The sequence below is a fragment of the Populus trichocarpa genome, chromosome 9 (assembly GCF_000002775.5).
Source record: "Populus trichocarpa isolate Nisqually-1 chromosome 9, P.trichocarpa_v4.1, whole genome shotgun sequence".
NCBI lineage: Eukaryota > Viridiplantae > Streptophyta > Magnoliopsida > Malpighiales > Salicaceae > Populus > Populus trichocarpa.
The window spans coordinates 11,475,004-11,489,857 of NC_037293.2; the positions used below are offsets into that span (position 1 = coordinate 11,475,004).

Below are 14,854 nucleotides of genomic sequence, written 5' to 3' on the forward strand. Positions count from 1 at the left end.
ACTATGTTTTTTTGCCAGTTGGTCGAGTTTCAGGGATATCTTGGAGCCATAGGGTATTGGGTGTCAATTTTTTTGTTTATACGAGCTGGGGGGGCTTTAGTTCTTAGCAAGTGTATTTATGAATACATTTGCTATTCTCTTATGTTTTTGACCTTGATGCCTGGATGAGGTGAATACCAGCCAGGGTAAATGCATACCATTGCCTAGAATCGGTCAAACGAGCACCAACAAAAAATGGTTCTGTATAGTGATTTATTATTCTCTTATTGTCTCAAAGGGTTCTGAGGAAAAGTTGCAGTTTGGATTTTTTAATATGGAGTCCATCCCTTTGCAGCCGTTTAGGACAGGCAGCAGCTTGTTTATTTGAGTTATTTTCTTTTGTTAACATATCATTACATATGCTCAAGTTTCAATTGATTTGGTATTCGGATTAGTTACCAGGAAACTCCCTCAATGCTTTGTCTTGGTATGAATCTTTGGCCAACATGGATCTTGGTTAGTACCTGCGGTTTCACTTTGCAGATAAGGAAAAAGTGTACGAACACAAGTAAATCAATAAACGCAAAATTTATGCCTGTGGTTGCTGTGTTCCAGAGATGCACAGCTGCTGTTCAATGGATGCAGCAGTCATGTGGATGTAGTTGAGTTCTGGACACACTTTTCTGTCCTTTGTCAGCTAATGAATGGAAGTCATAAGAGCCGAACACTGGATTTTGTGCAGTTAATGAGTCAAAGTGTTAATCATCTCAACAGCAAAGTCTTTTACCCCCTCATTTTGGGAACAACAGCAGCGAAACTAGGAAGCCTGTGGGCCCTTTTATTGCTGCTTCTTTTCAGAGCTTGCCGTGATAAGGAGCGAGATCATGCAAAAAAGGAATCAAGCAGGAGGTCCTGATCCTTCTTTTTTATTTTCCTCGCATAAAATGCATCTCTGGCCAGGTTCAAGCAATTAAGTCACAGCACATTAGAAATATCATCCAAGTCATTCCTTGGAAGCTGGACCAGGTCTCAACTCGGAAACACTTCCATTTGGGTAATGCAAAGAGATCAGACACAAATATGTGATCGATTTTCGTTGTTCACATGGGCACCACAGTTTATTCTTCGGCGAGGTAGTGATAAAAACCTGAAGTAATTTGCCTTCCATTTGGGTCTTCGAACGTTGAGAGTTGACATTAATTTAAACCATCCAAAATTTGGCATCTATCAAGAATGGGAAGAAGTAAAAACACAACTGTGATGTGCATGTTTCACCAAGTTCGAACTTCAAACATCACCGGACAGCTAAATAATACTATATGATAGAGAGATGCCATACCCTTGAGTTGCTTATCATACCAGTCCATACTCCATATGTACTATATTTTAAAGCATACATTGTATAGAAACATGCTCAAAACTCCAATATGTCAGCATATTCTTATGTGCTTAAAATACCTTTTCAAGTTCACACCTCTGCCAAGTAGAAATGGTCCTCGCATAGACACAAATATTCTTTGTTAGTGTCGTAAAGGTTATCCGGCTAAGGAAATATTTGGGCAAACTGCAGCCGGCTTCAAGACTTCAACTAGAAACCAATTATACACAGCAACATGTATTTTGAATGCATTATTAACTTGGAGTATATTACCTTTCATATATGCAATAGCACCCCCCCCCCCCCCCCCATTATTTTTCTGTAGCCGGCTTTGGAATGTTAATATAATACATAATCTTTCTTCTTTGGAATTTGGATTTGGGCTATAAAAAGGCATGTATGATGTATTCAGTTATCTGAGTCCATTACTTTTAGCCACTTAATAGTTTTTCTTTCTATCACCTCTGCTTGCTTAACAGTCATGAGAGTTGACAATTTTCTTGCTTTTCTCTTATTCATCACAGTTGCACAAGTTCATGGAGCCACAGCCACTGAGAAGACAAAGGTAAGCCTGTGAGACTATGAGATAGTAAAGTTATGAAAAGCATGTTTGCCTGTGAATATTGGTAATATTCATGGGATAATCTGATGGCATTTCATTGCCTCAAGTACTCAACAAATTGCATTATGAGTGTCTTGCTTACGCAATGATGAAACAAGTATGTTAAAATGGTGACTTAATGAGCTTTCTTGTTTCTTTTGCTTTCTGTCAACATGCAGCATTATATAGTTTACATGGGAGAGCATTCACACCCTAATGAAGAATCCGTGATCAATGATAACCATGAGATACTTGCTTCAGTTACTGGAAGGCAAGGACCTAATTACTCTGTTTTAATGCACTAAGATTTTTAGTTTAATATTGACATTGCTGAAGAATCTGTCCAATTTTCAGTTTCGATGAAGCGAAGGAAGTAGCTCTTCACCATTATACGAAAAGCTTTAGAGGTTTTTCAGCCATTCTAACACAAGAGCAAGCTCAGCAGCTTGCAGGTACTGTGTTCTCAAGAATTTTCTTATGTTTTTGTCAACCCGATAACAGTTTTGCTAAGAAAAAGTTTTGGAGAGATACAGAAGGAAAAAGACAAACCGAAGCATGTCATCTAACATTGCACATACAGATTTGTTTTGAACTACACGGATAATTTACTAGTAGATATAGCTATACTGATTTATCACATTCACTCTTGCTGCAGAAAGTGATTCGGTTGTTTCTGTGTTCGAGAGCCGAACGAATCAGCTCCACACAACGCATTCATGGGATTTTTTAGGCGTAAACTCTCCCTATGCGAATAACCAAAGGCCAGTGACTTCGTCAGTGTCTGATGTTATTGTTGGTGTCATTGATACAGGTAATTCTTTACATTCAGCTCTTTTTTGTTGCCAATTATATCCAGCTCTTAATGGACTCTCTCTTGCTCCATTTTCAGCACAATTACAGTAAATCATTTTTCATCATTAATTCATTACTGCAGGATTTTGGCCCGAGTCTGAGAGCTTCAGCGATACAGGCTTAGGCACTGTGCCTGTGAAATTCAAGGGAGAATGTGTTGCTGGTGAAAATTTTACATCAGCTAACTGCAACAGGTATCTAGCATTTCCTTCGCTCCAATGTACCAGCATTCTTTCTCTGAATGGTTATCAATTTTAAATCATGGCCAATCATGAGGCACAAAAGTTGATTTAAAGGACTATTTTGATAAAAAAAGAAAAAGGACTTTGATTTTTAGTTTCGTGATTAATACCGGAATTTCAACGAAATATAATCATGAGTTGCAACAATATGTATTGGATTGGAAATTGCAGAAAAGTTGTAGGAGCACGGTTCTACTTCAAAGGATTTGAAGCAGAAAATGGGCCCTTAGAAGATTTCGGTGGCACTTTCTTCCGATCAGCACGAGACAGTGATGGCCATGGATCCCACACTGCCTCAACTATAGCTGGAGCTGTGGTGTCTAATGTTAGCTTATTTGGGATGGCCAGAGGTACTGCAAGAGGTGGTGCACCATATGCCAGACTTGCCATCTACAAGGCTTGCTGGTTTAACCTGTGCAATGATGCTGATATTCTTTCTGCCATGGACGATGCAATCAATGATGGAGTTGATATCCTTTCTCTTTCCTTTGGTGCTAACCCTCCTGAGCCTATTTACTTTGAGAGTGCAACTTCTGTTGGAGCTTTCCATGCATTCAGGAAAGGAATAGTTGTGTCTTCTTCAGCAGGGAACTCATTTTCCCCAAAGACTGCAGCCAATGTTGCTCCTTGGATCCTCACTGTTGCTGCTAGCTCTTTGGACAGGGAATTTGACTCAAACATTTATCTTGGAAATTCACAAATTTTGAAGGTGATTTTTGCAAACGTTATCATACTTTTTTCCTTTTCATTTCTTTGTGCGTAAAAACAAAAGATTGGGGCCAAGATAGCTACTGTATTTAGTAAGAACTTTCTTCACATGAAAACATTGCTGTGTTCTCAGGGTTTTTCACTAAATCCTCTGAAAATGGAAACCTCATACGGTTTGATAGCTGGAAGTGATGCAGCTGTACCAGGTGTTACAGCAAAGAATGCGAGGTATCTTCTTTATTTGATTAAATATATATGATAGAGCTGCAAAGCTTCATGAAGAGTCCAACTTCAATATTCCTGGAGACATTATCTAACTCCTATATATGTTCCATATCATATGTTTATTCTTCAGTTAGCTTACTTGAGAGAAAAAATAATCTGGCAGTGACTCTTTCTGTTGCAACTCACAAAGCCTTCATTAATCGATTACCTCAGGAGTTAATCTCCAAGTCCTTTATCTAATTCTGAAACAAGTTCTTCAAATCAACCAAGTTCCTATGAAGAATTTTAATTCTTGGAAACAAAAATTCAAAGAATCCTAGATTTTTCACCATCATTTTCAAAATCAATCAATACCTTCTGACTTGGTAGTGAAAATAAAATAAAGTTTCACCAGATTCCCTAGATCCAAGACCAGTGAGTTGTTTTTTTTTTTTTTTTTGGATTAACGTGGGTGTCCGGGTCAGCTTGCGCGTATTTCGACTAATCCCACGGACCCTGAAGTTAACGACCATATAAGCCATCAGTGGCCCTGAGAGAACCCGAACTCGTGACCATTGAGGAGCAAAACCAGTGAGTTGTTCTTGTTCTTAAAGCAGTGGTTTCTAATCTATTCTTTGTCTCCCAGCTTTTGCAAGGACAATACTCTAGACCCTGCAAAGACTAAAGGGAAGATTGTGGTGTGCATAACTGAGGTTCTTATTGATGATCCAAGAAAAAAGGCTGTAGCTGTACAACTAGGTGGAGGTGTAGGAATTATATTGATTGATCCAATTGTCAAAGAAATTGGCTTTCAGTCTGTAATACCAAGCACATTAATCGGTCAAGAAGAAGCACAACAACTTCAGGCTTATATGCAAGCACAAAAGTGAGTTCTCTATCTTGATGCCTAAAGAATTCATAAGAGAGAAACATAAAAAAGAGAAAATAAAGCCTCAAAATGGCATTATAGAATTGAAATTTAATACTTATCTAACAGAACTAAACGCACTTCTCTTTCAATAGGAATCCAACTGCAAGAATTGCGCCAACAGTTACTGTTTTGAACACAAAACCTGCACCCGAAGTGACAGTGTTTTCTTCACAAGGACCAAATATTATAACCCCGGATATCATCAAGGTAAACCCTATCCAACCTTTAAATATATCGATTCAATCATGTGTACCTTTTAAAGTTGATGACTACACGAGGTAGACAAGAAGGAATTGAAATGTTTGAAGCACAATTTGGCTTGACTATGTGAATTCCAATTGCAGCCAGATATTACAGCTCCTGGTCTGAATATTTTGGCAGCATGGTCTCCAGTGTCAACTGATGACGCAGCTGGGCGATCCGTGAACTACAACATAATCTCTGGAACCTCCATGTCTTGCCCACATGTTTCAGCAGTTGCAGCAATCTTGAAATCTTACAGACCTTCTTGGAGTCCAGCAGCGATAAAGTCAGCAATAATGACAACAGGTTAGATGTTGCAGCGGTGAAAAATTATCAGAAAAATTTCAATTCACTAACAAGTTTTTTGGACATCTTTCTCCATATCTGACATCTATCACTTGAATTCATTTTCACAGCTATAGTCATGGATAACACTCGAAAACTTATTGGGAGAGATCCAGATGACACCCAGGCCACACCTTTTGACTATGGATCCGGACACATAAATCCACTAGCAGCATTGAATCCAGGACTAGTTTATGACTTTGATTCCAATGACGTTATTAATTTTCTCTGCAGCACTGGTGCAAGGCCTGCACAATTGAAAAATCTCACAGGACAGCCAACTTATTGCCCAAAGCAAACTAAACCATCATACGATTTCAACTACCCCTCGATTGGCGTGTCTAACATGAATGGAAGCATATCAGTGTACAGAACAGTTACTTATTATGGTACAGGACAAACTGTTTATGTTGCGAAGGTTGATTATCCACCTGGTGTTCAAGTTACAGTGACACCTGCTACTCTCAAGTTCACAAAGACAGGCGAAAAACTGTCTTTCAAGATAGATTTTAAACCTCTGAAGACTAGTGATGGGAATTTTGTGTTTGGAGCTCTGACATGGAGTAGTGGTATTCACAAGGTCAGGAGTCCTATTGCTCTGAATGTGCTTTCGTTGTAGAAACAAGCCCTCTACTGCTGATAGCTTTCGTAGCTAATTTTGAGTTCACTAAGGTGTATGCCTTTATCTTGCAATATCCTATCACAGAAGATATGATGCATTCAAAGTTCATATCAGTTTAAGAAAATTCATATGCTAAGGATCATGCAATTCTCCCCTTTGCATTAATTTTTTTACACACTTCAGACTACATCCCATTTTTGTCAAACAACTAGTTGTGGCCACCATGCCCACGCGAGAAGGCCTGGCTCAGTCTTCTTTGCTTCTTTAATTTTTTTTTTATTATCTACTATTTTATCATTTTCTCAATATAAATTTTCTCCAAATAATTAACGGTTATTTTTACAACCTCACAAAAACTAATACTGATTTTTCATGACTTTGGATTTTTAATTATTTTTTCAAAATTAATATACAAAATAATTGTTGTTGTAAAAATAATGATTCTTCATGCAACCTCATAAGAAAATAATGATAACTTGCCAAATTCGTTTTATAATAATTGAGGTTTGATAATTGATTATTGATCAATCTAAGATGCATACTTTTATGATATTTAATATCACGAAAAAAACACCATTTTTTTAATAAAAAAAAGTGAATAATTCCTTTTCTTTTTTTTAATTAAATAACAAGGATTTGATAGTTAATAATTCATTATATTTTAGTTTATACTAATTTATATGGCTTAAAATAACTCATTTTAAAATTGATCATGATTCTTCGGTATGTGTAAAAGAATTTGATATTCAAAAATCACGTTGATGTGGAGTAGTAAAATCAATCAAGTTGAGAACAATAGGTTTTTTCAATCAATAATTATGGATTCATTGATTAAAATTAACCGCCCTTTCAACATAAATTGCTCGAGCACCATTTCGTCGTTGATTCTTGTTTTTTTTTTTTTATCAATTATTGATTCTCTTAATTAGATTTTTAGTTTATATAGTTAATTGATTGTATGTTTGCTTTATTCATTTATCAAAATCAAACATCTTCATGATATTAAATATTAAAAAATATATATTAAATTAAAAAATTGCCACAATCAATGTTGATTTATTATAATTTCATTAACTGAAAATTTTTTACATTAATTAAAATATTAAACAGATTTTATAAACCTGGCTCAGATGTGCTATGCTAATGCTAGTATTTCAACTAGAGTGCACAAAGGTACTGGTCTACAGTCTACTTGCAGTGAAATTGATCGAGAAAAATTCACTCCTATAATTCTTGCTGGATAACTCAAGACCTGACGAGTTCCCAATACACAGTCGATGATTAAATTCCAATCATGGCTAGATGTTACTGGAGCTGGATTGCAAGAATATGTAGCAACTAAAGCAACAACTGTGCAATCATTCAACTATATTATAGTCTCGTTCATTGAAGAGTCAGTTACCATATAGCAGCTGGCAAGGCCAGCAGTTAATCTGCAATTATATATTATCCGACAGCGTTAATGTTGCACTAACACCTACGCAAACGAATTCCATAATAGCTGGAGAGAAGATGTCTCAGGGCAAGACTCTCCCTTCCAAGGTTAGTGTATAGAGTAAGACGACCACCCCCCCCCCACACACAGCTTTTGCATCGATAATACTCTAGACCGTGCAAAGATTAAAGGCAAGGTTGTGGTGTGCACACAACTGAGAGGCCGCTCAAGCTGATTTTCAAAGACGAAAGGCCATATCAGTACAGCTAGATGGAGTTGTCGGCATGGTATTTGATTGATCCATCTGTCAAAGATGTTGGCTTTCAAGGCACAACAATCGTTGGAGTATAAAGAAAACAACAGTGGCCTATATAATTAATTTGTTGCCTAGAAGTCATTGTTGAAATGAATTTTACTGTTTAATCAATCTAATAGAACTGAACATACTTCTCTTACTATACGTACCCAATTGCAAGAATTGCTCCAACAGCTATTGTTTTGAACATAGAATTAACCTGCACCACACGCGATAAGATGTGATTACTCCGGATATTATCAAGGAAATCTAAACATTCCGTGTAATTTTTAAAGTTTATGACAAAATGAGGTAGACTAAAAAGGAGATAATTAAAATGTTTTAAGTATAACTACTCGAATCTATATTAAAGAACTGTCTCAACCAAATAGTTTAAGTTTTTAGATAAGATCTCAAAATATGATCTATATTATTCTTTAACACACTTTTATAAGTGAAAACTTTTTTGGGTTTGAAACTTGTACAGATCCATATCACTTTGTATTTAATTTTTATCAAATAAACAAGGATGATAAGATTCGAACTCGTGATCGTTTAATCATTAAGATTCTGATATCATATCAAAAAACTATCTTAATATATTATTCTCTAATAATTTATGATATGAAGATCGGTATTACAGCACCTGGTCTGAATATTTTGGCGGCATCGTTTTCCAGGCGATGTGTGAATTACAGCATAATATGTCTTGCCCACATGTTTCAGCAATCTTGAAATCTTACAGGCCATCTCGGAGTCCAGCGGCAATAAACTCTGCAATAATCAATGGCAGTAAGACAGTTGTTTCAACGAAAGTCACAGCTCAAACAGTTCTTTCTTAAATCCCAAGTAATTTTTGGCTAATCCTGCAATGATTATGATCACATGGTTAATTACAATCCACTTTCAAGTGAAATCTCACGGAAATCCCACAGGTTAGTTAGTGGCCTCCATGGTTGTTAGATTCAATTTAAGAAATGACCTGGGAAAAGACCTCGGTAACAGTTAATTTACAGACCATTATCAACATATCAATATTTTATTCAAGTTAATAAAAAACACGAATGGAATTAAATCTCAAATTTCTCAAATCAAGACAGCAAACTTCACAACCAGGCTCCCCAGCCCTCACCCTTCCTGCCCTGAAGAGGCAGACTAATCTTATACCCCACCATATCTACTGATGCGTCTCCATTAAATCCACGTTTCAAATCATGGCCCCACCAATCACTGCAAAATCTTATCCCTCCATGTAACCTAGTAGTGCAACTGGAATAAACCCTAGGTGCCGTTGGATATGCTTGCCACACACTCCTCCCTAATCGGATACCACCCCGTATATCCTCTCTTTTCCTCTTAACAGCTAACTCTTTTTCTTCGAGTAATTCATCCCATTTTCCAAATATTAAAAAAAGTAACGAATCCCAATGAATTAATTACACTTCCACCGAATATTCCCAGCCAAATTCCTTTCCCAAAATTAATTTATCTTATCTTCTTAAAAAAATCATTAAGTTTTCTTTACCCTTTTCTCTTTATAAAGCTTCTCACATCACATGTTTCTTGTTCTCCATGTTCCCTGTCTTGTAAGCTTTAATTTATGCTTAGCCACTCAAACCCTCAATTCTTCTCCTTATACACAACTACATCAACTGCTTTCAAAAAACTAAAAACAAAACTTTGAAAACAAAAGGATAAAACTGGAAAAAAGAATATGTCAGGTTTTGTGAGATCTAAGCGAGTTACCGATCCTCTTGACGATAAAGCTAAGGCTCGACTCGTCGGTAGGCAACTCAGTTATGTCAGCAGCGGTAGCGAACACTCAGCAGACGACGACGACGACTTACCTTGTTTGTCCGAGCTCGTTCACGGCTTTCTTGAGAATGACGACTCAGATTTAACTGACGACTCAGTTAATGGTTACGAGTCGGATTCAGATCGAGTTGACTCAGTCGCCGATTGTAAGGATTTCGTGGAAGGTATCCTGAGATCAGGTAGTAGGGATTCATACAGGAATTTATTATCCGCTCATGTTTCGAAAGCGATGGAAGCTTTTTCTTGCTTGATTAATCAAAGACCGGTTTTGAGGCGCAAAGTGATGTCGTCCTTGAGAGAGTTAGGACACAATGCAGCGATCTGTAAGACTAAATGGGAATCTTCTGGTGGCGGGGGTTTAACCGCCGGTGGATACGAGTTCATCGACGTGGTGCAATCAAAATCCTCCACATTGCAAAACCGTTACGTGGTGGATCTCGATTTCGCTTCTCAATTTGAGATTGCGAGACCTACGAGTCAGTTCTTGAAGCTTCTACACTCTCTTCCTCGTGTTTTTGTAGGCAGAAGTGAGGATTTGAAGACGATCGTGAAGAGCATCAGTGACGCATCTAAGAGATCGTTGAAGAGTAGAGAGCTCTCTCTACCTCCTTGGAGAAAAAACCGTTACATGCAAAACAAATGGTTCGGTCCGTACCGCCGGACTGTCAATCCCTCACCGGCGACACCGCCATCGGTCGACGTTGTGAAATGTAGATGTGTAGGTTTCGACGACGCCGTTAACGGCCGTTTGTTTGTTCGTACGAGATGATCATGGCTGCAGAAGATTTCTAGAAAGAGAATAATGGTTAATAATAATTAATCTTTTAATTTATTTTTGTGCAAAGGATAAAAATTTAAAATAGGTGACTGGGAATTGTGTAACGCGGCAAATGAACGCTCTTTCAACGGCGCTTTTTTTTTTCCTCCTTATCACGTGCAAACAAGGACGTTTATCTGGTAACTTGAGAGCTTGAAATAGAATAATCTTGGCCGTTGGAATATCACGAGGGTCACAATATCAAACGGTGTGCTAGCTATATCTTGATAAAGTATGAATGACGATGACGTGGCAGAGTGATGTGATGTGAGTCATGACGGTGACGACAGCTTAGTGGCTATTGATAGGATTGTACAGGTGGCGTGTTGGTAGGGAAAGTTGATTGATTAAGGAGGGGAACAGACAGAAGTGAAAAAAGAGAGTACGTGTTTGGATAAGGTTTTCTTAACGTGATGACTACAAGTTTAAGGAGACAAGATTGATAAGAGCTTGAGGCAGAGAATCAGCAAGTGGGATGTTTATTACTGAGATAATAATTGTTTTTTTTAAGTGTTTTTTATTTAAAAATATATTAAAATAATATATTTTTTATTTTAAAAAAATTATTTTTAATATGATATATCAAAATAATTTAAAAATATTTAAAAAATTAATTTTAAATAAATAAAAATCTTCACAACAAATGGGCTCTTTGAATATGAAGGGTCATGTGCAATTATTTGTTGTTCTTTAACTCTATTATTTTAACTGTTTGATCATGTATTTTTATTTTTTATAAGAAAATTATATATACAAGTTCTTCAATGCATTGATATAATTTAAAAATCTAAGCTCAAGTAAAATTTGTTATGTATACATATAATCAAATAAATAAAAAACTATATATATAAATAAATAAATAAGTAAAATTTATATAATTTAAAAATCTAAGCTCAAGTAAATTTTTTTATGTATACATATAATTAAATAAATTGAAAACTATATATATATAAAAGTTATTAACTATATCTAAAAATAAAACTTGAAAAATCAAAAAATAAATATAGATCAAGATATTTAATCTCGAAAGATGAGGCATTCACCTGATTATGTTTGTTAAATTTGTGTATTAAAATAATTTTTTTTATTTAAGCAAATGATAATAGAAATAGAAACAAATTAAATTCATCAAATAAAATAAAAGAAAAAAAAATTATGCAAAGCTGCACATATTAGAAATATTATATGAAAATAAAATTTTTTTATTTTAAAAAAAATTCATCCATACAAAAGATAAAAAAAATTATAGATAAATAAGAAAAACTCTTCAAATTTAAAACCTATAACTAAAAAATATAATTGTTATTTAAAAGAAATTCTATAATAAAATAAAAATATAAGGGATATTAATTTAAAAAAATACAAAACTTTTTTTTTTTTAAATAAATATTATGTATTGTTGGAACTAGCAAGCAAAACGCTTAGCACATTTTACAAGGGAAGTCCATTTCTTCACCTCAATTCAGCTGTAACCTGCTACTTTCTTCACTTTCTTCTGCCCCATCAATTTCCTTAATTACTTAAGCTCTTTCTTGCCAGTTCCTAACCGAAGAGCACACATATAAGATGGCAAGACATATGAAGCTGGATTTTGTGGCTGGAGAGAAATGAGCTTGTCTGCTGCAAGTTTCCCCAGCTCTAGATTACGGTGAACACGGGAAGCAGCCAAGAGAGTTGCCACACGTTTGCATTTGCTGGAAATGGCATCCCATTTATGATTTTCCATGGCTTTCCCAAGCATTCCAGCCCGGCGATGTAGATCAACCATGCAAGAATAATGCTCCATTCTAGGCTCAATATGGTGATCTTTCACCATTATATTTAAATATCTTTGACCTTCATCCACTAGTCCAGTATGCGTGCTGGCAGAAATGACGCCGATGAATGTTACACCATCAATCTTCAAGTTATGCTTCTGCATCTCCTCAAATATTTCAAGAGCTTTCCTCCCGTAGCCATGCTGTGCATATCCAGAGATAGTGGAATTCCATGACACTAAATCTCTCCCTTTGCCTCTTGAAAACTTTATATGCACTTTTAATGTCCCCTCTCTTTGAATGCATGGTAAGAAGAACACTACTAACAAACAGAGCATTATTGAATCTTGATTTAATTGACCAGGCATGAAGCTGTTTCCCTTGTTCTCCCCCTGCAGGAGCTGCACGTGCATTAATGATAACAGAGAAGGTATACTCATTCGGTTTAATTCCCCTCCTTTTCCATTTGTACAAATATCCTAATGGCACCGTCAGTGTCTCCTATTTGAGCATATCCAGAAATCAATGCCGACCATGCCACATCCTTCTCGTCTATGCTTTGAAAAACCTTTGAAGCTTCATCAACATTCCCTTGTTTGACATAAGCATTTAAGAGTGCATTCCCAACAGATGGTGACTTAGCATAATTGCTTTTGATGGCTTGTGCGTGTATCTCAAAAGGAGAAACTCCAGGTTGAGACTTAAGCATAGTAGAATAGGTAAAATCATTTGGTCTAACACCTACCCTACTCACTTGGCAAAACAGATTACGGGCTTGTTCTGCCATACCATTCTGCAAGTACCCACTAATCATGGCTGACCATGACACCACATTTCGAACTTCATCATCCATCAGAGCGAGTATCTTGGAAACATTATCCATTTCCCCACACTTACTATATGCTAGCATCAGTGTTGTCCTAGTATTCTTATCATATTCAAACCCACTCTTTAAAACCTGACAATGAAGCTGCCTGGAAAAGCTTAATTCCTTAATTGTACAACACAACTAGATAACCGGGGCAAAAACCATCTTGGTGAGCTTTCACCAGCAAGTCGCATATCATAAAACAAATCCAAAGTTTCTAAATAAAGCCCATTTGTTACCATACCAGCAACCATACTGTTCCAACTAACAGCATTCCTATCATTCAAACCATCAAAAACACCTCTACCATCTCTAATCTTCCCTGACTTGAAGTACATATTAATCAAAGAATTGCAAGCAAACGTAGCTGCCCCGAATCCATTTTTTATCACCATTTTACGAACTTGAATTCCCTTCTCAACCATTCCTTCATCTGTCAAAGCTCCAATAACAGCAGAAAATGTAAAAGGATTTGGCTTAATCCCCTCCACTTACATTCTAAGAAACAATTCCATCGTCTCCACATTCAATCCATTTTGCGCATATCCTGTGAGCAGTGAGGTCCACGAAACTACATTCCTCTCCCTCATTTCATCAAAAGCTCTCCTCCCTTCTTCAACACTCTCATTCTTCAAATACATATCTAAAAGTGCAGTGCCAACGCAAACATTCTCCGAAAAAACCAGACTTTAAACTATAATTATGCACTCGAACACCAAAGTTTCGAACAAACAATAAAGAACAAGCTTTTAAAACACAAGAAACAGTTGACCCATCAATGAAAAAACCCGAACGATGAATTATCAAAAAGAGATTGACGACCTCTTTGTTTCTGTTCTCCCGAGAGCATTCAAAAAGCAAGTGATTGTAGTACACAAGGCCTTGTTGCGGATCTTTACCGAACACGTGGTGTGCTACTTTTGAGCCTAATTGGTGTTTCAAGTCGACATTGTCGGGTTGTAAGAGAGGTTGATGATTGTGGAGTTGTAGATGGGAGTTGGCTTTGAGAATTTAAAGTCTCCTTTGTCTGATGTTTTGTAAGGGTTTTGAAATTCATGTCTTCCTGTCTTTGAAATCTGTAACATATCTAGTTTAGAGCTTCAAAAATAATTTCGAGCATATTCTGCCAAGTTTAATTTTGCAAACTACAAATGCACCCTCTACCTGTTAAGTAGTATTCAATTAGGTTCCTACTCTACTAACTGATCGATTTTAAAGATATAGGTACTCAAATAGAAATTTTGACAACACGCATACTCTTAAACCTTGTTTGATATTGTATTTTAAATGAAGATTAGGCAAAATTTGAAATTTTTTTTTTAAAATTTTTTTTTATGTTTTTGAATTATTTTGATACGCTAATATAAAAATAAATTTTTAATTTTTTTTGGATACATTTCTGAGTAAAAAAAAACTTTGAAAAATAATCGTTATAACACTTTCAAACACCCACTTAATATCAAAATCTTGAACTCAGCTTGGTTTAAGGTTTTAATCAAGAGTTTAACAGGTTAACTCGAGTCAATTTAAAACGATGTGGTTTTAATATTTTCTAAAGAAAAAAAATTAAAATAATATGATTTTATTTATATATATATAAAAAGCAAATTGAATTTTGACCATGTTTACCGGTTCAATTACCTACCAAATTTAATTTAAAACCTAATTTGAGCAAGGAATCGGGTTAACGGACCACCAAATTGAACCGCTAAACAAATTGAATATAATAACATTGGTTAATATATAATTGCCTTGCTACTAA

At 36.0% G+C, this 14,854-nt stretch overlaps 2 protein-coding genes and 1 pseudogene across 2 annotated transcripts; 2 read left to right on the forward strand and 1 right to left on the reverse strand.

The window, feature by feature from the left end:
- Positions 1-29: 29 nt before the first annotated feature.
- LOC7475743 (subtilisin-like serine-protease S) lies at positions 30-6,343 on the forward strand. The gene is made up of 12 exons (XM_024608720.2): positions 30-1,112; positions 1,882-1,922; positions 2,138-2,229; positions 2,313-2,410; positions 2,614-2,769; positions 2,893-3,004; positions 3,224-3,761; positions 3,894-3,988; positions 4,611-4,850; positions 4,988-5,102; positions 5,240-5,444; positions 5,555-6,343. The coding sequence occupies exons 1-12, from the start codon at positions 1,037-1,039 to the stop codon at positions 6,100-6,102; spliced, it is 2,316 nt and encodes a 771-aa protein (XP_024464488.2). The 5' UTR covers positions 30-1,036; the 3' UTR covers positions 6,103-6,343.
- Positions 6,344-9,387: 3,044 nt separating this feature from the next.
- Positions 9,388-10,520, forward strand: LOC7474949 (uncharacterized). Its single transcript, XM_002313633.4, has one exon. It carries the CDS (start codon positions 9,550-9,552, stop codon positions 10,417-10,419), a length of 870 nt encoding a protein of 289 aa, XP_002313669.4. The 5' UTR covers positions 9,388-9,549; the 3' UTR covers positions 10,420-10,520.
- A 1,293-nt stretch (positions 10,521-11,813) lies between these two features.
- LOC112328680 (pentatricopeptide repeat-containing protein At2g27610-like) lies at positions 11,814-14,103 on the reverse strand (annotated as a pseudogene).
- Between the last annotated feature and the right edge of the window lie 751 nt (positions 14,104-14,854).